The sequence below is a fragment of the Anopheles gambiae genome, chromosome 2 (assembly GCF_943734735.2).
Source record: "Anopheles gambiae chromosome 2, idAnoGambNW_F1_1, whole genome shotgun sequence".
Classification (NCBI taxonomy): Eukaryota; Metazoa; Arthropoda; class Insecta; order Diptera; family Culicidae; genus Anopheles; species Anopheles gambiae.
In genome coordinates this window covers 106401373-106428863 of record NC_064601.1, presented here as the reverse complement: position 1 = coordinate 106428863, position 27491 = coordinate 106401373, and the positions used below count along the sequence as shown (strand labels likewise).

Sequence of the window (27491 nt, the reverse complement as noted above, 5' to 3'; positions counted from 1 at the left end):
GGTTTGTGCTTGTCGTACATTTCGTCAGCTTGTGAGGGCGGCTGGGGTTTGGGATGTTTTTTTTTAGTGTCTTTCTTTCTGTTCCTCCGACCGATCATTCCCTTACTTTTGAGGCTAATGAAACGTTTCCGTTTTGAGCTTGTGGGGCAGTAGCAGCAGCAGCAGCAGCAGTAGCGATTGCACCGATTGCAGTGGGAGGAGTTTAACGGCATCATTTCGGTGGTCACTTCCTGGCGGGGTTTGAAGTGAAGTGTTAAAATATGCGTATTTACTGCCCTCACCCGGGGGAACGGAGAGACTGGTGAGTGGTAGTCGCTGGTTTGAAAGGGCCGTAAGAACACAGGGCAGTTCGTTTGAAGCGAAGAAGGTACATGGGGCTGGGCAAATCCACTGTGTAACCCAATTCCAAGTGAAGTGTCGATGGAGAATGTGCTGTTACGGTGGTGAAATGACAGGGCAGTGGAAGTAATGTTCTTGAGAATGGACTTGTCATGCCATTTAACTTTAGGGGGCGTTAATAGCGCTTTAATCTCATACCGTGGTGAATAAGTCATTACGGAGGTTTTGGAATCATTTGCTGGGATGAGAAGAAATGTGAATCAAATTCAGCTTGCTGTGAAACATACTCGATCTAGATTTAATCTACAACGAATGCTTTAAAGATGTTTGAGATGTGTTTGATTGTTGTAATATACGTTTTGCTCTATTTTTTTTATTTTTTTTTATATTTTTTTCATATTGTTATGCAAGTTTTAAATAATGTATTAGTTTTTTTTTAAATATACTATTAATTTGTTCACATCATATCGATTAACACGAGGATACTATTTGGACAATGAACTATTAGAGATGAACCGAATCATTCCGGATTGGTGAAAAGACTCTAGCAATTTTCCAAATAACACAAATAACAACAAAACAATGGCATAACACTGAAAGCTAAAGAAACAAAACATTCGTTTCTGGTAATTATCCAAACACTAAACAAACCAAAAAAGCTCATCACAGCATGAACATAATTACGCCACCCGCTGGAAGTGCGTGGGACTCATGGGCTCAACTTTACAGGAAATAACCACCCGTGACGTACCGTGCTCGATGTGGTTTCTTTCACGTAAACCATCTTTCCGCCACCATTATTAATCGGTTCGGCATTAGTGCGGGCGAAAAAAAAGCCCTTGTTGGCTCGATTTGGCTCCGCCAGCCAGCACGCAGCCTAAACGCTGCCAATTAATCATGCCATTAACGACGACAATGCCTGCCACGTGGAACCGCTCGGCGCACGTGGTTGCGCAAGTGCCTGATGCTCATCCCTCGCGCGGCGGAAGGCGAAACGGTACTTTTTCCCATTTTTCCGGCACGTTTTTTTCATCTTCCCTCTTAAGGTGACACTGCGGGAGGGCTAATGCGGATGGAAACGATCAATCGGCTTCTCGTTAGATATCCACACACGTGCACAGATACACACACACGGTGGACCATATTGATCGAAATTGAAATTTTCTCCTCATTAGGAGGAAAAAACGCCAACGCATAACGAAATGATACCGGATGATGGGCGGTGTTGTGTTTAGCGATTTTGTTTATTATTTTTGTGCCATATTTTCGCTACCGGGTGTGGTGTAAAAACTAGAAATAAATTAGAAATCTTCGCTCGCCTATCTACCCCCTTTTTGTACGCATCCAGTCGCCTTGCGTCTAGTCGGGCTTCTTAGTCTAGTGGGAGGGTGAGCAATGCAATGCTGCGACGTTCGGGTGCGTCTCGGATGCATCGGACAGAAGCGACAGGTTGCTGTGGCTGGCCTAGCAAATGCCCGACTTTTTGATCGAAACTCCTGTAGGAAAACAAAAGAAAGGGTAAAGAAAAACAGTTAATAGATTATTAGGCAAGCATTTCTGGCCCCCGCTGGCACTCCTCCATATGGCTCATTAGGCGCAGACGTGGAAACGGTTTCAGTGTCGTTCAAATTATGTGTGGAATTATGTGTGCGCATAGTTTCGTTTCACTTTCAAATGCTGATACGGTCGGTGTTTTGGGATCATTTAGGGGGGAAAGTGATGGGTTTTATGATGCTCGTTAATGGTCTTCTAGTTAGACGTAGAGTTGGAGGTAGAGGAATAAGCAAGCTTGAACGATGCTTTTGGAAAAGTATGAAAGAAACGATGAGTATTTAAACTTTAGGCTATTTTGGAGTATTGCAGTTCCTTGATTTGTCTCTTCAAAACTTGCAAAATTATAATCGAGTATCAATAAGTTCGAAGTGTTTTGATGTCAGGTATTGTCACTGCAACTGATTAGGCAATATTATATTGAAGAGCCACATTCGATACAAGATCGTTTTTGTAAGCTCTAATCATGCCAATTTTTATGTAAAAAGGTATGCTTCAAGAGTTTTTTAAGAGAAATTCTGGCACTATGGAAAAAAACGTCTGCCTTACGTTATCGTGTATCGCGGTCCCTTGATAAAGCCGTCAAAGCTAAAGAAGGAAGAATTAAGCAAAACGGGGCAGGCCCGTGGTACAGTCGTCAAAGCTAAAGAAAGAAGAATTAAGCTAACCGGGCGGGCCTGTGGTACAGTCGTCAACTTGTACGACATAATAATATGATCATCATAGGTTCAAGCCTCATATGACTCGTCCCTTCGTAGCAAGGCCTAACTAGGTGCTACGAAAGCCTATATAGGCCGGTATGTCCGAGATACACGTTACGTCAAGAAGAAGAAGAAGAAGAAGACGAAGAAGCAGAAGAAATTAATAACGATCAAGATGAGACAACTTGTCGGAAGTGGTTTGCTTGGTTAAAACAACGTAATTGTTTGATTTAAAAGACGAAGGATGTGAGGATGTCTTACAACTAAAGGCGGTGCTCGGTAAAGATCCTATACAAAGACATCAGGAACTTCCAAGTACACTTGGAATATCTCAGAAAGTCATTTGGTATCTACGAAAAGTAATTGAAAGTAAGATCCGAAAGGTGGACTGAACTGAACCGAATCTAACAGGCGACGAACGCCGCCAGTTGTGACCAACATTAAATTATTATAAAATCATCATTTTTCACCTTAAAAAAATCACGATTGGATAACACCAAAACCTCATCGGTACTCCTAATAATATACATACAGCAACAGGCCCAAGTGCGTGTTTTTAGAACAGAAAATGGAAAAAAGGCATAACATCAATCGGGCTTAGGTCACGCAAAGCAGACAATTACGGCGTTTAGAAAGCTTAAGATCAAGGCGAGCATGTAAACCGTTTACACGATCTAATGATCGCGATAATCATCAAAACTGGCCATTGCAAAACAGCACCATCGTACAAAACGCTCCTCACTTACTGGGCTTTGCTCCGCACCGGTTGGCGCACTCCAGTTTGTACTCGTTGTGGTAGGTGGTGTGGTCCGTACCGCACACCGGATTGTACTGCGACAGCGTGAGACAGTTCGACATGCAGCCGTAGAAGGCCCTCGATCGTGGCGCCGGCTTGCTGTCGGTCACTTCCGCCGAAAGCTCGGCAAGCGGACGCACCGCTACCGGTTGGGCTGGTCGGCTTTGCTCCACCGCGTTCTCCCGCCAGTCGGTGTTGGTTTCGAGGGCAAATGCTGAACTGGCTGCCGGTCGATTCCGCGCTGAAGGGATTGATTATAATAGACAGATCGGTACGGGGTAGATTAGAGCAGCGTTTGTCTTAACGCAGCGGTTTTTTTGTGAGGGGTAGGAGGTAGCTTACCGAATTTCTTGCCCAGCGCGAACGTAAGTGGAGCCCGCTGGAGCCACGGACTCTGGCGACGAACCCGCCTTGCAATGACATCGGCTCGGCTCGGTACGGCTAGCAGCAGCAGCGCCAGGCAGCTCACTGTGGGGAACGGAAATTAAACAACATTTCATGGGTTAGTGGAGGGAGAGGTGGTTTGGATTTGAAGGGCTATAATTCCGCCCCAACACCGTTAGCTTCCCGCACAACAACTGTGTGAGCGTGAGCCCGCGCTCGCGCGCGCGCTTTCGAAGCATTATTGCATCGGATTATTGCACCGTTTTGGACCGGCCTGACGTCTAATAATGATGGTCCCTCGCGGTCAGTTTTCCATCACTAGGTCATCATTAGCAAACCGGTGGCACGCAGACGCAGGGAAACAGCAACGACCAACGGCATTGTGGCCCTCGCATAATGATAGCCAGCCACCAGGCTGTGATCAAACGCGAGCCCAAAAATCAATCGCCCCGGTGCGATCAAACTTCTCCAGCGATGACCTCCACCGAGTAACACACAAATGGACGATGGTCGTTTATGACGAGCGCGTTGAGCGCGGGACATTGACTTGCGGGCGCGCGATGGCTCTGACGTGCCGTGACGCGGCTGGTTCCTTGAACTTGAACGTTTTGGGGGCTTGTTTTTTCCGCTTGGAAGCGCTTTTAATTGGATTTTGTGCAGCGGAGGGGTTTGAAAACGTTCAGTTCGATCGTGTTTGGCTCAGTTGATCGTAAAGATCGCGAATTGTTGCGAAAAATGAGCCGCAGAAAAGGAAGTGCGGTCCATTCGGAACCGGATTTTGTTGTGTAACGGAATGAGCTCTGCTGGAAAAGGTCATTCCGAGTGGGGGGTGATGGGTTGGATCGGATGCAGAGGTGCGAAATAGTTATGAGATGGCAATAAATTCTGCCAAAAACTAACGGTCGAAATGGGTGAAACTCGGACTCGGTTGCATAATAGAAAACGGACGAAGCTGAGTGATGTTGTTTTATAATGAGCAAAGTGGAAGGTTTTGATGAAGCAAATTGTTATCATAAAGGACGAATTGTAATGATAAATGATACATATTTATTTTTAACCAATTTTAATGAAGGCAGGATTGTTGAAGCGTTTAATGTTGCTTTCATACACAAAATTGATATCTGCGATGTTCCCTAATCTGTTCGCGCTTGCCGTTGCGTGAAATATGGCTCGATTTGGTCCACAATCGACAACAAACCTCATCCACTTTCGGCATGCCATGGCAGGTTTCTTCACCTTTTTTTTGCCACCCAAAACCGTATCGGCTACGCATGGAAATCGTTTGGATGGAAATTTTTCCAAGCTCGATCAGATAAATATGCCCCCGAAAAGAGAAATCCTTCCTCATGGAAATGATGCGGCTTTCGAGCGCCGGGGACGAGACGAGATTCGGACCGCTGTCGATTTTGTGAGGCTTTTCTGCCACACACATTCTCTCCTCCACATTCAACCAAACTTCCACACAAATGCACACGGTCTGGCTGAATCTGTTCGGCTTAGTTGTGTTTGGGGTAGGGATGCTGGAGCTTTTTTCCTTCCCTCTCTATTCATCTCTCTCTCTCTTTGTTTTATTTACTGACAGCCCGTGTACAGCTCGGTCCGCGTACAGGGCAAAGTGGAAGACGAATTCAATTAGCCTCAAATCAAAAGCAGATCACGTTCGGTAATTATTTGCCAGCGATTATCGGCGGGTGTCCATTTGATGGAAATGTGCAAATCTGTGGTGAAAACATGCAACAATAGCATACAAAAAAAAAACACACACACACACATACAAATAGACAGAAGCATACAAAACACAGCAACTGCTAACATGAGCTGGTTTTCAAGTGGTGCGATGTGTTAGATGGAAGATTAATAGTAGAACAGGTATGATGAAGCCATTCAGGTGAGATAGACGAGATTTTTTACAGTCTCCAGACGACATTCAATGATTATGTTTATAGCTTTGTTTTCGCATCATGTGTATGTCCAATTAACATAACTAAGAGGTCCTATGTTGGAATATGTAAATGGGAGAGTCTTTGAGATCTGTCTGCGACGTGAACGACTTAGCAAGGCAGTATGAATGTGAATGAGATTTAATGAATTAAAGTTAAAACAATTTATAAGGAATTTGTTTTGGAAATAGTTGAAAAATATAGATAATTCTATCCTTGACATATACGAATCTTATAGATTGTCCACAAAATCGAATCTAAAGAGATATTATCTCATTGAACCAAAGTTTCTACACCATTGTCTTTGATGTACTATTGAAGTCAGTATTTTATATTGACATTGGAGGAATAATTCTGTTCCCTTTACGCCTCTTTAATCGCTATCAAGTCGTAACTGAGACACTTCCTTGACAAACAGTCCTCAACACTTACTTTGTGGCGAACTCTAAATTGCAATCATAAAATCATCAACCAACCCCGACACAACAATCAATGTTAACCACACTCAGCTGATGAATCAATTTCCGGACCTCATTGGTTCGTTTCCTTGGTGCAAATGTGCCAAAAAAAAAAAAAAAAAAAAAAAAAAAACAAGCAGAAAACCCGTGCACTCATTGCACACATTGCCACATGCAAATTTGAAAGCTCATCAACAAAGGCATCGCCAATGACGTCAGTGGGGCGAATCTTCTGGTTGCTTCGCAACAAGAGCAGAAGAAACCTTCTGCCATCGCTCGCATGCTGCTGCTGCTGCTGCTTCGGCTTGCGTTGAAGGTGAAGAAGTTTTTCCACATTTCCATACAGCCTTCCATCTTGCACCTCCGGGGCTGTAGACCTTCGGACGGCGCGCGATTGCAAGCGAGCAAAGCAAGGCGTAAGCGCAGCGGCAGGCTCAAACAAAAACAACTCCCCACAGCATGACTCATCAAAGGACGCGTGCCGTATCCTTCGGTTGCGCTGGTATGTAATTGTGTGTGTGTTGCGCATTGAGCATCCAGTTTGAGCGGTGTGGTGTTTGTATGCATGTTTGTATCGGCCACTGATGATGTTCAAACAGCCCCGCCGCGAACTCGCGAAAGTAGCGCGAGGAGCGCTTCTGCCGATGCGTTGATGCGCGCGATTGAACGCGCACGTGTGCAAGGGAAAGTGTATGTTTGTTTGGCAAATGGGGGAGCTTTTACGCAGCAACTTTGAGGATGCAAACATTGAGGTTTTAAAGCTCAAGGAATATTAGATACTTAGTTTAAGGTGAGCACCTCTGCAGCTTTTGTTTTCTCGTATCAGTATACGGAAAAGAACGTTAAATAAAACATTCACAATTCGCAATAAGCCCTCTAAACCTCACACGATGAACTTCGTACGGCTCGTAATGATAAAATTTGAATTTTAAAAGGATGCTTAACATTTTACAACCATTTTTGATCGTCTTTCTGTTCTCTGGCTCGACGATTTTCTACCTCATTCTTGTGCTTTTTGAATACAAAGCCATTTAAAATTAATATCACACCCAGTGGAATAATTCTTTGCAGTGTAATGTTCACTACCCTCTCCGCCAATCGACACTGTGCTTTTCCACCACGAACGATTCAATCAACGGCAACACAACAAGCGGCGAACCAGCGTTTAGCGCGATACACTTCCGCGGTTTTACGACTCATTACAGGCGGTTGGGTACGAAACAACGCATCACGGATCACCAGCGCTACTCACCGACCAGCAACACTCCGACAACCGCAACACGTCCATTCCGTTCCATCGCTGAGCCCTTGGATCCACCCTTGGATGCTTGGAAAATCCGTCCAATCTTTGCCTTCTGCGAACCACACACAAACACCGTGTCGAACTGCAACTTTAGCTACACTCTGCTACGCGGGGGCCTACTAGTTCCGGATTCGGCAGTTGGGCTGTGTGTCGCAAGCGACTCGTCCGGAGCCAGCGAAGAATCGACGCTAACTGACCGCTTGGTTGAGTCCTGCACAGGCTCATGAAGGCTCGAAGTCGCGATCGGCGGTGATCGCGGTTGTGGTCTGCACGGTTCAAGGTGCAGCAAGAACGGGTGGTCGGGCAAGGGCGGGGGAAATGTTCTTGATGCCGTACGAATGGTGCTCGACCCGGGCTTGAGAGGCAGTGGAGGGGGGAGGGAGAGAAAATCGGAAGTCCAATGTTTATTAGATTGAGTGGAAATACAAAAAGCGCAAAGCTTCAGCAAATGGAGGGGATACTAAACCCAGGGTGGTATTAAAAGAGAGAAAGATTGGAGTTTTTTTGCAGACAGTTTTGAACCGGTGTGACGCTTTGTGATGTAACAAATCATCCCTTGAGTGCTTTCTGCATGAGAATAATGTGTTGTTCTCGTTGCATCTCCAAATGATTTAATGCTAATTTATCTCTTAATCAGACATTCTTATCGCCGTACAAATTGATCCTCATTTCATTGAGTAGATTAAACCAACCTGCCTTTACTTTCATCAGAGTCACTCGAGGGTTAACACAACAACACAACGCTTCCATTTTCGGGTAATCAGAGGGGCCCGATTTCCAGTTAGCAACTAATTTACATTTCCGTAACTGACCATCCCCTACAGTAGTCCAACACAGTTTTTTTCAGACATCTGAAGCCGGTTTCTTCCTGTCCGAATTGTCGCGAATCTGATAGCTAAACAGGTTCGGCAGCGTTACGATGTGTTAAGGCGTTTCTAGAACGATTCTAAGCTTTTGCCTGTCCCTGCGCTGGGTCAACAGAAACTTTGTTACCAAGCGTGCTGGGGAGATTGAGACCACCACCACCGAGAAGACAAATGATGATTGACCGTTTGTGGTCTCTGCGCTCTGGTTGGACGTTGGACCCACCGGGTATGTGATGGAGCGCACGTAGACATCTTGGAAAGAGTGGATGTTTTGTTTTTTGTTGTGGTGTGACTCGAGTTCTGCGCGTTGGACTGTCCCTGAAAGGGCATGCATGTAACAAATGCTCTTAAAGGTGACATTGTAATTGTAATTAACAGCAATGTTCGTTTTTTTTCTTCATTGATGTAATGGAGCGGTTTAAGACGATTTGAACGATATTTTGGTAAAATTTGCCTGTCGGCCCATGATGTATGGAATGATTTGCGTTGTTCAACATCCCCATTTATATGAGTTTTGTCGAAAAGCTCGAAGGTTAGACATAAACTACTAGGTCTACACTGATCGACTAAAACTGACCAACAAACGTGCATAAATGGTTAAAATTTACGAACAGACCAAAGTATCTAGAAAAGAAGACACAGAATAACGACATTTCACATGGTTTTGAAAGAATTTGCTGTCAATTTTATATACAATGAATATGATAACTTCTAAGTCATACGTTAAACAGTAAGTTTTATCAAATGATTCTCATGTAATGCCCTTTTGTGATTAATAAAAATCAGTTGTTAGACATCCTCAATTTAAACATTTATGTCTTCCTTATGACTTATATTTTACGTTCAACCTAAAATCTTTTTTTTATGTCGAAAAGTGAAAGTGAAGTGCCATCCCCTTTAAACATTGATTTAACATTAAAGTCAAACACTTCGTGCGCTCAGCAGTAGATGAAATAGCAATAAGAACCAACCAACGAAGCGAGGACCAACCAACAAACCAATCTGTGATGCAGATGAATTTCTCAGAATTGTCTTTCTAATTTATACAACACCATGCGCCATGTGTGTGTGCGCGCGCGCGCGCGCACCCGACTCGACACGTGAATGACACGGCTGTCAATAAGAACGCCGCGTGGCTGCGGAGATGAACTATCGTCAGTGTGCTGCCCCCATCCTGTACCTCATGTACGGATCGATTTCACACAAACACTCAACTCCCACCGTAGAAGGAACGGAAATCGATCCAGGCATACCAGGCCCGATGGTGCTGGTGGTCTATGTCGCTCTGTACCAGTTTCCCACGTTCATTCGCCGGGTTCGATCGCTGCGACGAAGCGTGAACGATGATTTGATGAGAAAACCGACCTCCTAGGGAGGGTTTGGGGAGGGGGGGGGGCCTGGATGAGCGCACACCCCGGCAGTTGTATAATGTTGCAATTTATATTCGCTCTACGGCGTAATGATGTAAATGTCCTGGGCTCCGTGTCCTGCCGAGGCTGCTGTGTGGAGCAAAAGCGCAACGACGACCGAGGCGAACGAACGAAACGAACGTTCCGATGGTCGTCCGGCCCTTGCCAAGGAAGCCGGCCCAGTTGCCAAGGTCGTCTCTACGTTCATCGTGGAGGCAATGCTCCTTACTGGGCAAAGGTAAATAAATAATGCTGCTCAGAATGAGCTTCATTCTAGGAGGAAAGGACCAGCAAAAAAAGAAAGGAAAAACAAATAGAGATGTGGGTTGGTGGGTGGGTTCGCACGACGGCAGAGGGAAAAAAAGAACATCCAAAACATTCCATCACCTGAGAGCGAGAGAGCGAGATAGCGATACAGAGGGATAGAGAGAGAGAGAGAGAGAGAGAGAGAGAGAGAGAGAGAGAGAGAGAGAGAGAGTGAGAGAGAGAGAGAGAGAGCAAGTGGAAAGTTTTTCCCCACGATGATGCTGCGAAGGAGTTTTGCCGGATACAACCTTACGCAAGTGTACGGCATTGGCATTGCGAGAAGCAGAGAAGGAAAGGTCTTCTTAATTGCATATTTAGCAGACAGTTCAAGGTCGTGTCGTCTGGCTGGCAAGAAGCTGGTACGGCGGGAGCTGTGTCATGATGATGATACCGCACCCTTAAGGTATGCTGCGAGCTTCATTAAAACGGAGAAAACGCGTTTACGACACCACAATCAAAAGACGTGCGTTTGTGGACGTTATCAGTGCCACCAGTACAACCGCGTAATGCGAGTGGATGGTAGCATAATTGGGAAAAGGACAACTTGTTTGATAGACATTAACATATTAGCCATTAGACAGACAATGTGAAACATAAATTCGAGCACCAGATGTCATTTCAATGTTACGTCCCAGAGCAGAAATGCTTCAGTTTGCTAAGAATACTCATTAAATTATTATTACACACCAGCTCCTCCATTGCTCCGGGCTGAATTCGTTTCGAATACAGCCCCACTGGAAAATGGAAATGAAAACTGCATATTAATTTGCGGAACAATGTGTACATCCTATCAAAACACTGTTGCGTACTCGATTCCTTCTTCCGTTGCACTTTTCAACCTTTCACCGCTCCGCCGAGAAAAGGGATCCAAAGCAAACAATTCTCCTTTTTTTAAGGGGCATCTCCTGGGTGCAGCAGTGCGAGCAAAGAAAGAGCCCGAGATTTTATTTACGTACAACCATCCTTGCCCTCTCCCATCAACCCGTTTTATGTTGCGCATTTCCCATTAGCTTGATTGAGAGATGGCCAAACATTGTGGGCCTTTGCACACAAGAAACTCACCTACCCGCATCGATCCTGATTCTGATGATTTAGACCCATTCTTTGGCGGTACAGGGGTAAAGAAACAATCGGTCAATCATTGCAAATTAGCCAGCAACAACCCCCTGGTCGGCCGACGAACACGCGCTGACCAAGTCTAGAAAAAGTGGGTGGTTTTTAATATGCAAAAGTGTTGTTTTTGTGCTGTACCACAGTTCCCGCGAGCGTTGTCAGCGAAGGTTGAGTAAGGTTGAATTTAGCTTTCCAAATCCGGCCTCCCCCTTTTTTCAGCGGGACTGGTGGGGGCGGAAATGCAATGAAGTCACCGGAGATGAACCCGACTCCTTTCATACAACCGAGCGTGTTCTGTTGGCCCGAGCATTGTGACGACGGGGCCGTCGGCACACGTGATTTTCAATCACTGAAGCGGCAACCCAAAGGGCATGATCCAATAATCAAACAAAACATCTGCTGAATAGGAGAATTGGAAATGGTACTCCGCCTCCTTTTGGGTCGGTTCAGTATCGTTTGGGTTTTTGTTTATCTCGAACTGTTTGATTGTCTGTCTTGTTCCCCCCGGGGGGCAGTGTGTGTGGGCAGAATGGTGCGCGAAGGTGCGACAGGTGAGGATGGAAATTTATCGTGACTAGACTTTCCAGCAGCCCTGGGTCCTTGGCGTTCGATCCCAGTAGCTGCTTTGGCGAAGGTTGCGAGATGGAATGAAGAAATTTTGCACCACTGCCAGCTCCCACCGAAAACAATGGGCAACCGGTGTGCTCCGGTAGCACTCCTGTCTAGGAGGGAAAAGGGGGAGCTAGAAAATCACGACTCACAGCGGCGCCCCAGGTGAGTCGGCAGGACTTCCATCGCTCGGGCTGTGGATGTGTGTGTCTGAGCCATTGGTGGATGGAATCCGTCTGCAATCCCTGACGCTGGATAAAGCGTCCGTTCGAGATGCACCTGACGCAATAGGGATGCGGCACAGCCGGCCAAGGGATCTTTCGCGCGGAACGGACGGTGATGAGAGGGGAAACACGAGGTAACACGTCTGGCAAAACGGTGCAAACATGCCGGGAATTTTAAGCGAGCAGCGGCAGCTAATGGATTGTTTTAATCAAATTCGCTCCGTCTTTCTCTCGCGTTGGTGGTGGAAGTCCAGGTGTGTGCGGGCTAGGGTAGTGGACTGGGCGATTATGTGTCCGTGATGGTATTGAAGCGAAGGAAATTAACTTTCGACCCGATGCCCTGAACTGTTTTGGCCCAGCCCGACGTCGTTAGCCGACCGACCGGTGCTCGCCGACCGAGCCCCCTCCAGCACAGTGCGGGATTACACCGGGCCGATTATTGTGATTATGTAAATTTCGAGTTGATTGTGTTCGGAAAGAGGGCCAGCCTAGCCGGACGTGCGAACGATGTCGGGGGGCGGGTTAGGGATGGCTGTGAAGGTGAGACTTTTCAATTTACAGCCTAAATGTTGTTAGTCTACTACGGCTTGGACGCTAAGGCGCTGGCCGTTTACGTTGCGCCGTTCCAGATGAGTACGCAAATTGTATCATTAGATACAATTTTAGCATAATAAATAGTTGGCTGTGTGCTCGTAATTGAAAATTGCAAACAGCAATTTTAGAAATGATAGTTATTTCAGAAAAAAACCCATTTGGTTCATTTGTATGTTATTCTAAGCCAAAATCAAACAATCGAAGAGGGTGCTTAATTTTTGGTTATTATTTTAATTGTTTTGTTTTTTTAACAGATACAAATGAACTTTGAAAATGTCCTGTAAAAAAACAGATTAACTGCAGTTTACCATTAATTCACCACGATTTTCTCCTTATACTTATGCAATATGCAGTACATTGAAAAAATGCGCCGGAAGGTATGCAATAATACTGTTGCTCTTGTTTTGTACAAGGTATGCAAAACGTCCCTACTTCCAAGAAGGTATGCAATCCGCAGGTCCTGAAACGTCCATAATTAAGACATTTTTTTGTACATTTGCACGATTATTGTAGAGATAAAATTATAGAAAATGTCATATAACTGTCAGTCTCTAAAAGCCAATGATCAATTAATCATAAATGGCATCAATTCAAAACGACAACGTAATAAAATAATAGTCCTTCCACAACACAGTTTTTTGGGCTTAAAACAGCGCTCTCCATACAACACGCCATGAATTACAATGAAAGGAACCGTCCGCCTACGGCACGTGCCACTGCTCGATCATTTTTTAATACATTACCAAAGGTGCCAACGGAGTCCTGACCATAAACCATTACCCCCACTGCATCATTCCCACGATGAGCCGCTCCATTAGGCGCCAAAGCGAAGTGTGCGAAAAGTGCGAAGGGAAAAAGTAGTGCCAATTCCCTCCCACCAAACACCAACGGCCCAAACGGCGATGGATGGGTTGAACTTTGTGTCGTGAAAATATTTTACCAACCAAGCCTGGAGAATCTCCCTACCTCATCCGTACGGTGCGACGCCTTGAAACGCCACCCCGTTTGTAACGGGCGCAACCCGTCGCAATGGCTTCATTCTCCCCTTTCCGAGCTGTGCGTGACGTGCGTGTGGGTACGCGTCCTGCATAAGCGTGGGCGCATAAGCGCTACACACGACGGTACGCAGCGACAATAACAAACCGTTTGTTGGGGTTGGGTGGGTGGATGGATGGGCAGGCGAGTCTGGAAGCCCAAAATTTCGGCTGAAGCGGCGTCAAGCCGTCTGGCCGTTGCTGCCGGATCCGGCACAACCTACGCAATTTGTCAGCTCACATCGGTTTCTTTTTGTTTTTTTTTTGTATGTGTGTGTGTGTGCGAGCACTCTGTGTGAGCAATATTCCTGATAGCTTTCCACGACAATGGCCATATTTTATGTGTCTCGCCTGGGCTCCCCCTCTCACTGTTCGACATGAGAAGGTTGGTTTGGAACGGCTCCAAATAGCTGCAAAGCGGATACGGACAGGGCTGGAGGAATGGATGTCAGCCACGAAACGGTTCCGAGTGGGCTTACTGAGCTGTAGCAGTGGTGGCAGCAGGGCCAGAAGCGTCCAAAACCGAGGCTTAGGTCTTGAACCTTCCCCAAACATTACTAAACATGACTTCATTCGACGCTGCAACGCAGCAGAGCTTTCCGCGTTCGCTCGTCATGTAAACAAGCGGCACCGACTGCACCATCTGCATGCCCGAGAACTCCCCCGTGTCCCTCCCCCCACTCCCTCCCAGACGAGACAGATACCGCCCGGGAATGTCGAGGAATGTCGGAATCTCCACCGGGACATGACAGGAGACGTACGCCTTTGCCAGCGTAGGCTTCGAGCGCACCGAACCACCGGGCGCGCTAGGCTGTCGCTAGTCGTGCTGGTGTGTTCCCACCTGCCCCCTCCCCGCCACCCCATTCCCTTGCTATGACACAACCAAGCACGAGGCAGAATGGCGTAGGCAGCGAACGACTACAGACACACAGACACACACAGGCACAGGCACAGTGTAGAGTATCTCGATGTCTAGACAGCGACTAGACATGCCTCGACCGTCAACCGCCTCCCGAGCCGGGCGTGCTCCGTCTACTGTCTCTTGGGACGAGACCACCATCGTTCCGAACGCTCTACCACCCTTTCCGGCCCCATCAGCCGGGCGAGGCATAACGAAGGAAGAGGAAAAAAAAACACCTCCCCGCCTCAGCCTCAATGTCAGCTCTCATCGGGCCAGCCTGTCACGAGCTGGCAATAATCAATTTCGTCTCCCGGCCCCAGTTCCAGCTCTCGAACGCTCCACAGAACCGGGTCGTGAAGACAGGCCGCCCCATTTGTACCACCACCACCACCACCACCTCCGGGGGAAAGACACAATCGAAACAGGGGATCTGCAGACCGAGACAGTGCTGCTGCGGTTTTGGTTCCAGGCGGGCATTTTGCGGTTGCAGGCCCGAGAGCATCGATGGAACGACCGGGTTCGGTTCGGTTGAGTCGTCTTTTGCAAAAAGCGTGGTTTTGCATTTGCCGACTTGTTTTGCAACGGTGGTCGTGATGGTGGTGGTTCTTCTTTCCGGTGGGAAATGTTTGTCGGGTGTAATTATTCCACATCAAACAATTCGGCGCTGGATGTGGATGTTTGTTTCGGAAGTTAAGTTTTGTGATTGCAATGATAGACTGGCGCTGGCGATGGTTCGGGTGCGAATCAACTCTCTGGTGGTTTTCTGGTCGCACAACTGATTCACCAGTTTTGGTTTTGATGTTTTACCTTTTTTTTCGATAAGAAATTGAAACCAGACGATGTGGTTGGCGATAGTAGACTTGACGCAATGAGTCACATGTATGCTGAGTAGTTGCTCAGTAGATTTAGTTGACTTGAGGACTAAGAGTTTCATTTTGACTAGTTCTATGTATTAGCTTGTTATTTAACTCTGATGAAACTTCATTATTTTAGGAGTTTTTTGTCGTCCATAAATATCACATGTTTGGTTCAGATATCTCTCAATAAATAAAAAGTAATTGTAGAGCATTATGAACTGAAAAAAGTATTAAAAATAAATAACAAAGACATTTGTATTTGGGTTCTCTCTTCAGTACATACATTTATAGTATACACAGCAGCTATTTGATTGATGAGTTTCACAGTACTGATGTTCAATATCTTATCTTTTTCAGAAGGCCATAAAATTTAGATATTTAAGATACCTTAATGTACCAAAAATGAAGGTTATCGTAATCCAGTCTTTGAATAAATGGACCTAATCATGAGCAACTATACCAATTATATATTGGGATCATATAAATGAATCTCATCATTAGAAGAATCCACGAGATAAGTAGGAGATTTAGTCCGCCAATGTAACTGTTAGAATATAGAGCTTCCCATACTTTAGTGACTCATTATTAAACTATTTTATATTTTTTCAAACATTTTCAACATGCTCATCATGTGTTGTGTTCTTCCCCCATAGGCAGGACTCATGTGACTTATGACTATAACTCATCATGAATATAAATTATTAACAAGCCAAGTCCAAGTGTGGCTTTCGGCATGCCTACACCGACTACGGGTTATTGTGTCTTATAATAATAATTATACAAATTGTTCCCATTTATTAACAGTTTTGCTGATATTTTTGAATTTGTGCCTCGATTTATTGACTATTTTGCTAATACTTTTCATAAAATTGTCATCAAACTGTGTGGCGGACTCAAATCCACGACCCTCGAGATAAGAACACCTCGAGTTACGACGATCTCACTCAAACTTGAATATATCGTGTAACCGACTTTTGAAAATAAAATTAATATACTACCGAATATTATTTTAGTTAAAATACCCTTCAACTTGGGATGTAAACTATATATTGACGAGATATTCGACTTAGGACTTTTTCGACTTACACCTTGCTTTGGAATATTTTTTCATATCTCGGGGATCACCTGTATACATCATTCTTAACACTTCTGTTGTACGGCTGAATATGAATAATAATTCAATATTTTCTTCTTCATCATCTTCTTCTTCTTTGGCACAGCAACCGTGGTCGGTTAAGGACTGCCTGTGTTGCTTTAAATTATTTTTGTTTTGTTTTTATATTCAGAAAGAACGGCATTCGAAACAGAATTAGTATCTTCCGAATATCTTAAGAAAACAGAACACTAGTCTTTGTCATGGAATTATTGGTTACTACCCCATTGCCATTCATATGCATACAAGCATCTGCTTCAAATGTAATGCTTTCTTTTCTATGATGTTTCCCGCAAAAGCCAACGTGGACAGATTGAGCCAACGAGCGTACAATTCAAATGGCCTGCATGAGAGCAGCTTTAGATGACGAGTGGGCCAACTATTAGAAGACACACAGCATCAGCATAGAGAAGCGCACCGACACACGCACACAGGCGGGTGCAACTTTGAACGCGACAGGCTACGAGCGACCAGGAGTCTCCTTCAGTGGCGGCCACTTAGTTTCGAGTAGCGCGCGATTTCCACACCACCGCCGGGGGGTGTAAGGGTGTAAAATCACCCCAGCAGCGGCGGCCACAGCTTCAGCCAACGTTCTTGCCACCTCCGCCACCACCACCGGTTCGCAATTCCTGCCCGCGAGGTGAAATATTAATGAGCCAAATAAATAAAAATAAACATCAACACACACACAAACGCACACGGTGTGCGCGTAATAAAATTGGCGCTAACCAAGCGGCAGCCGGAAAGAGAGTGTGAGAGAGAGCTCGGGCGCGCCCGCAACTAGAAGATGCCGTCGTCAGTAGTGCGAAGCTAACGGTAGCGCGAGGACACAACAGCACACGCAACAGCCGGTTCTGTTCGGGTGTCTACCCCTCTCCCTCCCCCACGGCGCCATACGCCACACGGAGCGCGTTCGCGTTAGTAGACACCGGAGTGAGCTGCGTGTGTGCGCTAAAAAGAGAGTAAGAGCGATCGGGAGCGCGAAGGAAAAAGATAGTGCGCAAGAGCGAGAGAGGCTGTGGCAACATCCTCCATCCTCGCATGTAGAGTGTAGAGCGTACCGGCGTGTGTGCGCGCGCGCGCATGCACCCCCGTGAGACGTGAGATGAGCGCGCGATTCCGGCGCGGTTTTCCCGATCGTACGAACCGCGTGTTTTGGTGAGCTGTGTCTGTCCCCATTGCTAGCTGTCAAACGGGGGCCCTTTTTTCGCCCCACTGTTTTCCGCGTGCGTGTGTGTGTGTGTGTCTGTCTGCAGCAGTTCGGTCGCGCACGGTGCGCGCTTATTGTGATTGTTGTGTGCACCACGTGTGTGCATCGATATTCGAGATTGTGGTGCGTGATACGTCGTCAGAAGAAGAAGAGGAAGAAGCAGAAGAAGAATAAAAACAGCATCCCCTCCCTCGCCCCCTTTCCCACTCGTTTATTAAAAACCGCGGATCAAAAGTGTCTGCTGGGAGGATTCCACCGCCCCGTGCGCCGAGACGGTGGGAGTGCGCCATCTTGGTTGCCATTCGCGCGTCCCGCCGTCGCCATCGCGGTCGCGCAATTTTGTCGTGGCATTCGACGGCCTTTCCTCTGTCTCCCTCCACCCGGTGTCCTGTTGTCGCGTGTGAGTGTGTGTCCCAGTTTATTATTAGACCTCGTGAGTCTCGTGAAAGCCGGCCGAAAAGTGCGCGCACCCCGACAGCACCAGTGTACGGGTACGGTACCGGCAGAGCGTATTTCTGTGTATTTGTGTGTGTGTTCCTCAATGCAAGCTGCCCCCCCCCCCCCTCTCTACAGCTGTGTGCCAACCAGCAGAAGCGTCAAGTGCGTACGGGTACTTCCCGGCCCTGCTCCGCCCGAAAGGGGTACAATAATTTGCAATTTCATATGCAAACTAGCGGATGCACTTGCACCAGTTGCGCGACTGTCTGTGTGTGTATGTGTCCGTGCATATCCGTGCTGGCGGGTCGTGATTTGCATTTGCGGTTTGTGCAGGAACCCATAATGCGGTCTCGGTGTCTGGTGGCGTGTGCGCTTCGCTGAGACAGAAAAGGGCCATTCTGGGTGTCGCCGTCGTTCGTCGTTCAGGTGTTGTGGCCTTCGCGGCAAATGTGTGCTCCAGCGGCTAGCTGGAGCTAGCTGAAAGTAGTGAGCGGAAAAGTGTGCGCGTGTGTTTGTGTGTGTGTGAGAGCTCGTTTTATTCATCACAAGTGCAACTGACCCAGCGAGCGAACGGGTGCGCGCGGTGCCGTTCCGGTACACCACATCCGGTGCGGAACTTTGTGCTCACACACGGGAAGCTCGGTGTAGGTGCGTGTGTTTGTGTTTTAGAACGTGTTGGAAGTAATGGTCATCCATGGTAGGTGCTCTCCGTAGTGCTCTTAGCATGCTAGCCAAATTTATTATCAACATTGGCGGAGTTTAAGTGATGTTATGGATGAAATTGGAACAGATGCGCTTCCAGAGGAACTGTCCCTTCCAAGTGCGCCTACAGGAACTAGAACCAAAAAACGCGTAAAAAGGGGCCACACAACGAGGCCGCCTTGCTCGGGGGGGAAAAAGGGACGTGAAAAGGGAAGGCTTCAGGACCGTACCAAAAACCATTCCATTCTATTTAAAGAACTTGTCTTTTCCTCAAGGAGGATTTGCAACCAAAATGCTCTCTCTACGATATATTATTTTCACCCAGAAACCGTGGCGCGACACAACGCGAGCGCGAAAAATACCGCACAGGGCCAAGAAGATCCAGCGGGCAGCGGGTGGGGCGAGCGTGGGGAGGCGCGAGAGGGAGTCTGCAGTCGCGCTCACGCTCTCGTACAGCAGCTCTCGCAACTCGCAACTGCCGCTCGCGGTGAGATGAGGCAGCCGTAGGTGAGCACATCGTGAGCGAGTGAGTGAGTTTTCATTCTTTGGGGCCAGTTGTTTTTCTCACCATTTCAGTGAAAATACTGTCCACCGTTCTCCTTTCCCCTGTCCTTTGCCAGCGAAGGTTTCAGCTCCACATTGGAGTGTCTGCGTGTGTATGTATGTGTGTGCCTTGGTAGACATGCGCCGTACCGTTTGTTTTGACGGGATTCCACCAGGCCAGTGATAGTGGCGAACGGCTTCCCCCCCCCCCCCCACCCTGTAGCTTTCCACCGAATGTCTCGGTGGTCTAGTGTTTTTTTTTTCGTTCGCGCGAGTACGGGACTGCAAAATCATCTGTCAGACGAACCCCCGTTCCACGTGCCGTGGTACTCCTCGTTTGCGGCCACTCTTTTCCGGCGAGGAATGTGGAGGGCTCATCCACACGAGACGAAGACGATTATAGCGCTTTTAAGTCGAAATGAAAACGGAAAAAATGGTTAAGCTGCCAGCCAAATCGGGCGGACGTCTCATCTCAATCAATTTCGACATTTAGTGCTGAAGATTTCTCTCTCTCTCCCATCTCTATGTGGCATCCTTCGAATGTCTACTGTACAGTCGGCAAGCAAAAGCCATAAATATGTATCCGGTATTGGAGATTGGGCCCCACTGCAGGTCAACCGTTTCCCTCCCTGCTAAAGATCAATCTTTTTTTACGTTTCACCTAGATCCCCGTTCTAGATTCGTGGCCGTTCCACTGTCCCAAACATTCCCTCTCTCGTCATGTCAATGCGAAACTCTGTAAGCTGTTGATGAGGGAGGAAAAGTAGTAGCAGTAGCAGCAAGAGAAAGACGAACGCAAATCCTGCAAATGTCATCACTCAGAGAAAAATGAGAGCTAAATATAAATATATTTTCTTGTCGCTAGCCCCCATTTTCCAACCCCTGTCTACCTTCGAAACTACCGACCGTTCCAATGGATGGTTGGCTTTTTTTTTTTGCTTCTCTACCGTTTTACGATGATTATGATGTAGAGCGACGGATACGGACGGGCACAGTTTAAGAAAAAAAGGATGTAGCTACAGGTCGCTCCGGTACGCTGGTGGTGGTCGGAGGTGCGCACCAGGTGCGGAAGAGCATATTTTTCGCGATGACCACTAAGTTGGTAGTAAATCAAAACGTACATGTGTGGTATTTTAACTGCCTGATATATACATCGCCATGTTTGCGTCGTCGTCGTCGTCGTTGGCGACACAGCGCGAAAGGACGCAACAGTCTCGTACCGGGTGCTATAATTGAAACTGATCGAACTGAGTTGTTGCCTGGGGATGGGGAGGGCCTGTCTGACGGGTAGTGAGGTGAAACATGCCGTGAATTATCGTACCGGTCGGTGGTTGGGCGAGCCGCTTGCAGCTTACAGGGCTTGGAGGGATGTTTGGAATCCATCGCGACTCTAGCGACTGGCCGCGCGCTATTGCATAACCGAGCAGGTGGATCGGAAACGGTTTTTGAGCGCGCATTTGGAGGCCTGCCTGGTTTAGGGTGGTTGGACGTATTTATATGTATGTGCGCGTATGTGTTTGCCGTGTGGCGCGTTGAGTAACTTTTTAACCTATTTTCAGTTTTGAAAGACGTATCGAAATGGCGTTGAATGAATTAGTAACATCGTAACATTCAATACAAACTAGTCTTTTACATATCTTTTCGCTTTATGAAATATAGTTAGCCTGCCTACCCAGAGGCATGCCATGAAAGATGGTTGGAGATTCCCAGAGGCTCTAAAGTGTGCCTTATTAATGGGAAACTATGGGATAAATTGAAAATAATTTTAACACTACTACAAAACATATTTTTCCTTGAAGTCCATTTTGTGATCGAGCAAAAGTGAACTTGAAAGTTTTACTTTTTATATTTTATTTCACATGCTTAGCCAAATAGCCAAATTTAGCTCTTTTACTTCAAACAATATGGCATTCTTTAGTTATTTATAGTAAACTACTTATTAGAATTAGAGAAGGAACGGCCGTATTAGAATAAAGAAGTACATACAATTGGAACATAGAAGAACCACACGCCGTATTAGAAGTAATATAATTTTCTATTACCTTAATTCAGAACGTATAAATAAGCTACATAAATACTTGTTTTCAATATAGAAGTTCTGCAATTTATGACTAGAAAATCATGTTTAGAAAATCAGGTATAAAAAAGTTAATTGATTCATGAAAATCATGTAAAGAAATACAAATAAACGATTGAATATTCATATAACTCAAATTGTTGAAATGTTGCGAACAAAATAGAGATTCTTCGCAGATTCTCTTGTACTACAAATCAGATACTAATTAAAATAAATAACCAAACAACAAACTTAAACAATAAACAAATGTTTGCCTACATAATACACAACACTATAATTTTCTACGTGTTTTCAAATAGACAAACAACAGCTAATTAATAATTTGCTTTGTTTTATTTTTCTTTTCAGATAAACAAGTGCTGAAAAGTGAAACAACGCAAACAAACAAACAGAAGTCTGCAAACAAATAAGCGTTACAGTGTGGGTTTGAAGTAAAGTTTTGTGTAAAGTAAAGTAATAAACAGTGATCAAATACAACTTAAATACAAAAAAAAGTGTTATTTAAAGTACAAAATTTGACAAGTGAAAAGTGCACACTGTGTACAAGAAAAAGGGGAGTAAAAATAACAAGGTTCATTTTCGTAGTGACAACTGCCACCGGAAGCACCGGGTGTCGCGGGCGGAGGGGAGCCCCGGTTTAGTGCGCGTGCATCCTCCTTTCCGGTTGTGCGTGCGTGGTCGGCGCGTGATGGTGAGGTGCACCGCCGGGTGGCGAACGGCAGCCGTGGGTAGCTGTGGTGGCAGTGGGTCACCCCAACGGTGAACACCGGTCGTCGCAGTGGCCCCCCAGAATGTGTCCAGTGGTGCCGCGGGGGCCAGCCGAGCGTACGGGCTCATACTAATGCTGCTGACTTCACTGCTCTCGTCGGCGTGTTCCCTAGCGGTGCCATCGGCGGCACAGAAACACTACAGCGGCAGCGGAGGCGGCGGCGGTGGGTTCAGCGATCAAAACCACGGCACACTGTTCGCCCCATCACCATCAACCGTCGGCACCACACCGTCCACCCTGACGCTCCTTCTCGTGGTGCAGCAGCAGCAGCCGCCGGAGCGGAAGCAGCATGGCAACCACCGGCGACCCGCTGAGCCGGCCGCTGCTCTCGGAGCAGACGGGCAGCACGAGTACGGCCAGCGGCCCGACCATCCCGATCTGTACAATCTTACCCTGACGGCGATGCGCCAGTACCTGCGCAACCACCTGAACGCGTCCCGGTACGGGAAGGCACCGCGCAAGCGCTCCCATCTGCACGTGGACGCGGTGGACGTGGAGTTCTACCGGCGGTTCAAGGAGTTCAACACCAGCCAGGCCGTGCTGGATGGAGTGGCCGGTCTGGGGTCGTATGCGCTCGGTCCTACCCCGAACGGTTCGGTCGGGATCGGCACGGACACGGCGGATCGCGATGGTCCAGCGGAACCGTTGCCGAGCGTGGTGAACGTTACGCCCGTGCCGGTGGTGTCCTCGTCGGTGGCACCGCCGGCCACTACCGGCCAGCGCGATTACAGCGTCCTCATGGACGATCCGCGCGGCTACATCACGGTGTCCTCCTCGTTCCCGTTGCGGCCGGGCAAAACGTCCACCACTTGGAACTCCACCTTCGCCCAGCACAGAGGTAAGTGGCGCAGGGTGAACGAGACGAGAGGGGCCGGCTTGTCGCTTTAGACAACGGTAATTTATATCCCCAGAAGAGAGGAGGACAGCAACAAAGATCACGCACACGCAAAAGAAAAAAAAATGGTCCATCCCGGACCCGGCTGCTCATTAAATCGCTCATTTTATGGCCATGACCGGCGACGTGTGACACTTTTTTGTGTGCAACGGCGAGTCTTGTGCTTGACTTACGCGTCTCTCCATGTCCTACCCCACCCCTCAGCGATGATGATTCCGGATTGAGTGTCAAGTTTTTGTTCGCATCCCGTTGATGGTCACTGCTCCTTTTGCTCCTTCTCCTGCTGCACGGTGGTTTCCTGTTGCTCGCATTGCATTTCTTGCGCCGTCTGTCGCGCTGTTTAATCTCTGCCCCAATGCGTTGGAATGACAGTGTCCCCATGATCGCTTAAAAGAGAAATAAGGGAGGGAAGCAGAAGAAAAAGATTATGCCAAAAACCAAAACGCAACGCAAGGTTAAGATTTCATTGCAAATCCGATTTTATTCATTAACGAGACGGGCCCAACAGCCCAACCTGAGACGGCAGTGGGGAATAATAATGATTGGCTGCATTTCGATGCTCGTCGAGACGGTTCGGGCTGGGATGGGTGTCACATAAAGCTGCACCACGGCGGATTTGGCGTATGGGCAAGATTGATTCGGACGCAATGAAATGGACACCACGAAAGCCCTGGAAGTGCGGCTCCAGCTGCGAGAGAATTAATAGACTGCAGATAGGAGAAAACCAGCTCCAAACAAAAAAAGAACGCATCCAAGATGTCTGGAATTGGTTTTCGAAACCGGATTCGCACAGACGATGCATCTCTGGGCTGGCCGAGTTTAGTCCGGGTGTCTCTGGTCCGGTCCGGCGAGCCACACAGCCTCGGCTGCACAACATTGCATATTCATCCTTCCCTTTGCCCGCACCTTCAAACTCCTATGGTCCGCTTTTTCTTGCGAAAGGTTCATGGTTAAATGGTAATGTGCGAGCGGTTCGTTTGGCGAATTCTAGACCCCTACGTTTGCGATTCATTTGGCAAGGAAATGAAACGAGATTTGAATGGTAAATTGATGACCCCTCCCTCCCCGGATGATGCGTCAATGTGTCGTGTGTCGCTGTGGGAGCGTTACGAGCTTCCTTGGTCGCTGTGGACGAGCCCGGGCGCGCCGCTAATCGCATCCAAAGCAATTGCAATGGATTCAAGCATTATGCAAAAGAAAAGGGAAAGCATCTGCGAGTTTTGCTGCAGCTTGAATGGGGAATTGTGCGAAGAGCGGGCAGATTTAAGGTCACTGTGAATAATTATTCCACAAACGGAAGGGAAGCTGTTACAGAAGTTTCTTCAATGTTTAAGCACTGTCGGACGGCAACTTCAGCTCTAATAGTAGGACAACGGAGGATATTAATCTAGATCTCAATCTCGGTTGAAGCCTCGCGAGTAAATGACTGAAGCACGTCTTCGTTCGGGTGACAATTTTCCTCCGCTATTGCTTCTTCAACTCACTAATCTGCAGTCTGTTTGAGGATTTGAAAAGACCGCTTCGAAAAATCACTATCAGATTGATGGAATCAGCGGGATCTTTTGTAGAACAATGGTTATTTTTATCTCTCTCTCGCTCTCTTCTCCAGAACTTTGACGTCCCCAACATTGGTGGTGGCCACCACAGCCAACCGTTGCGCCAGTTTGATTGTCCTACTGCCTGTCGTGGTTCCATCTGTTGCAGCAGCAGAGTGTGCCCTCGCTAACGCTGTCCAGTCACGAAATAAACAAATTTGTATCTAGTTTATTTATTTATGCGCTGCCCGTGGGCAAGGGTCGCTTACGATTGGCCACCGTGTATTCTGATGCTGCTCGTCTAGATTGAAATTTGCCTGCCGCTGCAACAGCGCTGATAACACGCACTGATTGTTTCCCTCCCTTCTATTCGTTGGGGCGAGACCTTTCGAAGTGGTCGAATTTCGGACGGATCCCACGACCTAGATTCGGTGGGGTGGAATTTCGGTGCTTTCGGTCACGTTAGTTGCCGGCTTACCCTAGCTTTCTGGGGGGGGGGGGGAAGATGCTCATTGTGCCACTGACAGAACACTGAAGGGTTTACTAGCGCAGGGGGTTATCATGCTGCCGATCTTGCAGCGGACTTAACGGGTCCGTCCTCAGAAGAAAGAAATCCCCACCGGTAGCGGATCCTGATGGCAACGAAACTGACCTACGGCGCGGGCAAGAGAAACGTTCAAACTTTGAAGTTTTCTAGCACGCTGCCTGTCTTGCTTTGACACTGCCCCATGCGCGTTGCGCTCATTTGCATAACAGATAGAAGTCAATTGATAGCGCACCGCATCGGGCCGGGTCCGAAGATTCGCCAAATGAATGAATGGACAAGCGGTATGTTTCGATTGCGGAGCACTGATAGCGCATGGGGGTGCTCTCGGAAGAAGAAGCAACGTGGTAAAAGAGACATGCTCTCTACCCGCTAGCTCAAAGCTGCACGCCGAAGTAGCATCCGAGGGTGTGGCTGCAGTGGTTGGTTTTGGCACCGAGGAAGCGAAACAGCGAAAAAAAAATCAGGGAGGGTGGCTCATCATTTTCATTTCGTTGACTTGCAAATTTATGCGCGAACTATCTCTTTCGAGCGTGGAGTGTGTGATATGCTTGCCTTGCCGGTTGTGCTGGGGGGTATGGTATTCCGAATGCGACTTGATTAAGTTTATTGTCGGAAGCGAACAGTTGTTCAGCGTGGTTTGGTCTTTTGCATTGCTTGGTAACGGGCGTCTTGTGACGAATGCCGTCGGTGCTGATTATTTTCGGTTAAATGTGAAAAGAATCAAACAGTTTTGGCTTGAGGTAATTAATTAAGAAAGAATTGTTGCATTCATTGTTGCTTCTTGCACTGTCATGATGTGGATAAGAGAGATAAGATACGCTTGAAATAATCCCCAGACAACGATAACCAGCCAGTTCTGAAGGAGATTGTGAGCCTACATAGTTAAGGTAGATACAAAACGTATAAGTAGAACTCTTTTCCGGTCATTTAAACATCTTAAAGCTTTAATATTTATGCTCTCAACACTTTTTTGTTGGTTGTAATTATTGGGAGATTTAAATTTCATAAATTGACAAGGGTGGTTCAACAGAAAATATACAAAATTGACTCCAACGTGGACGTTAATAAGAAATAGAAGGATCTAATCTATCCCTACCAAAAAGTTTTGTATATACTGATGTACAGTGGTTACGATTTTTACCATTTATAAAATTCTAGTTTATATATGAACGTCAAGGTATGACATTATTTCGCTTCTTCGAACTTATTTAAAGTTCAGCAGAATAATCTATCAAATGATATCAAAATATTGAGTCTAGCTGAGGAGCTGATCAAGACATTTGAAAATATCTGCGAAAGTTGCTAGAGTATCATAAATTCATCAAGTCACGGCTTTGTCAAGTAAGTTTAATTCAAAGTTGACATCAACATCGCAGATGTTGAAATCATAGAAAGTTTTGTTGAAAATTGTTTGGAACTTCTAGTAAAACAAATAGCATTTTTCGCAATACAATACTTTAAAAATGAAGCAACGCACTGTTGTGCTTACATTCCCCACAATTTCCTGGAATTTCAAATACTACCCCCGCTACAATCTTGATTTAAACTCAAACCATTAGCTGTGTGACAATGTGTAAACAATTGCTGCACTATTTCAAAATTAAAACCGGGCCCAGCTCTTATGCAATTCGTTCGTGCATTGCAATAACCGTTCTCAATGCCAGTGCCACGTTGTGTCCAGAACGTCCTACAACAACGGTGTCCGTTGCAGTTATTGCAACACTGTGCCACACTTGCCAATCCTGTTGCCAAACGGTCACAATCCCCGTGCCCATCAGGTGGGTGCACACGAGTGCAATTTTAATTTCCACCTCTTTCATTTTACCTCTTCGCTCGCACCCTCTCTCGCTCATCTTTCTACACAGCCATATTGGGCCATGTTGCTTGCGGGGTAGAGTTTCAGACTTAAATTAATGCTCACTGTCGAACGATTTATCCTGGGCCTCCCGACTGGCCAGTAATTATCGTGCACAGCCGGATGGTGCAATCGTCTGGTGCCGCCGTACGAGTGCAACTTTACGTACCGGTACAGCTGACCCAGTGTAGTGCACAACGTGTAACTGCTACAGGCACCCCGCCGAGTGTAGGTACTGTCGGTGTGGCTGGATCCTCACGTTGGTCCCTGGCGCGAAGGGACAGTTGTGGGAGTGTTATCGTAAGATTTACGTTTAGACAAACGGAAGGCAATGGGCAGGATTTAGCATCGACTCTCCATTACCGGTGTACCGATAAAATTT

The 27491-nt window shown here is 46.9% G+C and overlaps 2 protein-coding genes across 2 annotated transcripts in view; one reads left to right on the top strand and one right to left on the bottom strand.

The window, feature by feature from the left end:
* Nucleotides 1-1564: 1564 nt before the first annotated feature.
* Nucleotides 1565-7706, bottom strand: LOC3290220 (uncharacterized). The gene is made up of 4 exons (XM_565460.3): nucleotides 7422-7706; nucleotides 3730-3855; nucleotides 3338-3628; nucleotides 1565-1835 (listed from the first exon to the last, which is right to left on the bottom strand). The coding sequence occupies exons 1-4, from the start codon at nucleotides 7465-7467 to the stop codon at nucleotides 1804-1806; spliced, it is 495 nt and encodes a 164-aa protein (XP_565460.3). The 5' UTR covers nucleotides 7468-7706; the 3' UTR covers nucleotides 1565-1803.
* Nucleotides 7707-17334: 9628 nt separating this feature from the next.
* Nucleotides 17335-27491, top strand: part of LOC133391263 (homeotic protein female sterile) — a 142780-nt gene continuing 132623 nt past the window's right edge. Inside the window, exons 1-2 of the mRNA XM_061643670.1 lie at nucleotides 17335-18883; nucleotides 21857-23115. Of these exons, the coding sequence (XP_061499654.1) occupies nucleotides 22350-23115 (766 nt within the window). The 5' untranslated portion in view covers nucleotides 17335-18883; nucleotides 21857-22349. The remainder of the gene's footprint in view (nucleotides 18884-21856; nucleotides 23116-27491) is intronic.

Excerpts from the sequence above, each read along its gene's own strand:
- LOC3290220 (XM_565460.3), bottom strand. The coding sequence starts at position 7,467 with ATGGAACGGAATGGACGTGTTGCGGTTGTCGGAGTGTTGCTGGTCG. Across the intron at positions 3,856-7,421 it reads TGTCGGAGTGTTGCTGGTCG|TGAGCTGCCTGGCGCTGCTG; the intron begins GTGAGTAGCGCT and ends CGTTCCCCACAG. Across the intron at positions 1,836-3,337 it reads CCGGTGCGGAGCAAAGCCCA|GAGTTTCGATCAAAAAGTCG; the intron begins GTAAGTGAGGAG and ends GTTTTCCTACAG.